Here is a 2850-nt window from a genome sequence, read left to right as displayed (position 1 = left end):
TCCTTAGACCAACAGTTACAACCAACACAGAAAATGCATGCTTTTCAAAGTAAAAAAATATATATATATATTTTTTACCTTCATCATCATTTTCTTCTTCATCATCATCTTCTTGCAGCTCTAGAATTTCCTTAGGTTTGTTTTCTTCATCTTCTTCCTGCTTTCTTTTTTGTTCCTCTTTCTTCTTCTTTCTCTTTTCCTTTCTCTTCTCTCGTTTAGCTGCAAGAGCTTGTTTTCTGCTTTCTTCTCTTGACTGTGGGAAGCAAAAGCATCCATATTTAACCATACTAAGCATTAGTACCAAAGCAAGGAGTGCTACTAATTGAATTAGTCATCAATATTACTACTTGCTGCACATAGCACAAAGGCAATTCCTTCAAAGTTTCTTATGCTGCTAGTCATGATGACCTGAAACTGGAAGTAGTTATTACTCAAAAAAGGACAGTCCTCACCTTTTCTGAAAGGGATCAGTGGGGATAGTACTTGTTAATGCACACTGTTTCCAATTTGTTGCCTATGGTGGTCAAAAGGTCTCAACAATAGATGTAACATTTTATATATTCTGAGATTAGATTAAAACATGTACAGTCAAAGTATACACTGCAGACTCAAGTGACAGCAGCAACTACAAATCTGAAGAAAGGAAAACCAGCCAGTTTCGATATACCTGAAATAAAGTTACTTTATACCAGTCAAAAATCAAGTTAAGATGATAGCATTTTTCCCCTCACCTTTTCCAGGTCAAGCTCCTTTAGCAGGATACTAGCGTTCTTATTTGCTTCTGCAGCTTGCTGATCTTTAGCCTTCACAATTGTCTCCACACACTGGTGACATTTTTTCAGAAGCTCCTGAAAAGTAAAAATACTATTTTATGAAAATAATTGAAAAAAATCCAAAATGAATTAGTGCAGCTTATTCTGCAAATATGAGATGGCATGTTTATGAATATTAATGAGTCAATTAGTATGACATAGGAAGATACTTCTCAAAGGTCTGTATTCAGTAATTTACTAAGGACTGTTTGATATTAAAAGAAGGACATTACCAAACTGTGAAAAGCTTCTCAAACATTCCACTAAGATGCCATTTTTCATCATCTGACCTGATGTCTTGATTTTGAATACAATACATTCTTCTCTGAAAAGCTTGTCCAAGAAGCCCCACTATACAATTGATCCAATAACAATCAACGCTCTAAGAAACACTTGCCTCTTATGGAATTACTGGATCATCATGGCTACACCTCTTACACTACTACAAAAGGGGACTCATTTTAAAATAAGAAAAATAAATTATTATTAATTTGGTCTCCTTTCCTTCATTACATTAGCTATTTAAATAAACCTCCTAAAATTAAATAAAGTGAAATGCAAAGGGCTTTGTTTTGAGGCCACTCCTTTAAGGTCTTAAAACAGAAAGAAAAAATAAAATTATATGATACAGGGATGTAAAACAGTCATATTAGTCTGAAAGTCGAGCACAATGCAGGGCAGGGTGGCACCTTAGAGACAAACTCATCCAGAAACGCATAAGCTTTTGTAGGTGACAGCATCTGATGAAGTAGCCAGTCACCTACAAAAAAAAAAGTATGTATTTTTTTTTTTAACAAGTTAGTTTTAAAAGGTGCCACCCTCCTTTGCCTTCTGTGAGAGGCAGAATCATAGGCTGTAACCTGATTTTTAAAAGCTTTTCATTTTTCTAAGCAATCTTGAGTCAAAAAAGAAAACAATCCATGATCGGAAGACCAATTTGTCATACAAGCGTTATTAACAACAACTAACCAACCAACCAAACTGCTTTATTGTATTTGTGTTTTTATTTTAAGATTGCTTAAACTTTTTTTTTAAGCCTAATATCTTTGAAGGGCCCAGGACCGCATTTCGCACATATCCAGAAGACAGCTGTTAACTGAGCTAAGGTTGAAAAATCACATTCAAACAGCAAGACAACAAAGTTGCAGCAGAAATTGAAAACACTCAGTTATCTAATAATCATGGAGAGGCCCAAGATCTGCCATAAGAGCAACAATTTTCTAAACAGAACAATGCACATCTAACATTCAAGCATGATGTTTCTATTTCACATGTTTGCTAAGACTCTGGCACTTTTATCTGCATATTTTTAAAAGACATAATGCAGTCGGTCTGCTTTCACATTTAAACTTACCTTGTCAGTTATGGTAGCTATGTATCGCATACACTCAATATCTGAAGGGAATTGGTTAACTTCTTTCACCAGGAACTGAACTACTTTCACATGACCCTAGAAAATTAAATAAAATTGCAGTCTCCTCTGGCTATGAACAGCACATGCTGGCAATTGTAACAGTGAGTGCTGTTAAAACAACAGCAGAATTAGAGACATTAAAAAAAATCCACCTACATAAAGGATAGTTATCATCAGAATTTATACAGCACTGACAATGATCCTGTTGTACAAAACAGAAACAAATATAGCCCCTGCTGCAGTGAATTCATGGACTAAAACAGTAATTCTTAACTAGGGTGACAGAGTACCCTAGGGTGCCCCAAGATCTTTTGAAGGGTGACAAAGTATGATAGCTCAGGCTAGTTTCAGCCTGGCCACTGCCCTGCCCCAACTTTCTGGCCCCTTTACAAGGAAGCAAGCACTATCATTAATAAATTAGGGTGCTGCTCAATTCATAAAGAACTATTTCAAAGTTATGCACGGGTGCTTCAAGTCTGAAAAGGATAAAAGCCACTGGACTAAGACAACCAAGGACAGAAGGAGGCTGGACACTGGAACTCCAATGGCTTATAGTGGATGATTTTAACATGGTGGTTGCACTGTGAGGGCCATTTTGAGGGGAGGGATTGAATGTCTCTACAG

General features: G+C 36.2%; 1 protein-coding gene across 1 annotated transcript in view; it reads right to left on the bottom strand.

Moving 5' to 3' along the window:
* The window catches only part of ANKHD1 (ankyrin repeat and KH domain containing 1), a 171483-nt gene that overhangs the window by 21150 nt on the left and 147483 nt on the right, over positions 1-2850 (bottom strand). Inside the window, exons 23-25 of the mRNA XM_019534707.1 lie at positions 2167-2262; positions 732-848; positions 79-253 (exon numbers count right to left, since the gene is read on the bottom strand). Of these exons, the coding sequence (XP_019390252.1) occupies positions 79-253; positions 732-848; positions 2167-2262 (388 nt within the window). The remainder of the gene's footprint in view (positions 1-78; positions 254-731; positions 849-2166; positions 2263-2850) is intronic.

The sequence above is a fragment of the Crocodylus porosus genome, unplaced genomic scaffold (assembly GCF_001723895.1).
Source record: "Crocodylus porosus isolate Cpor-Errol unplaced genomic scaffold, CroPor_comp1, whole genome shotgun sequence".
Taxonomy (NCBI): Eukaryota; Metazoa; Chordata; order Crocodylia; family Crocodylidae; genus Crocodylus; species Crocodylus porosus.
This window is presented reverse-complemented; position numbering and strand designations above follow the sequence as displayed.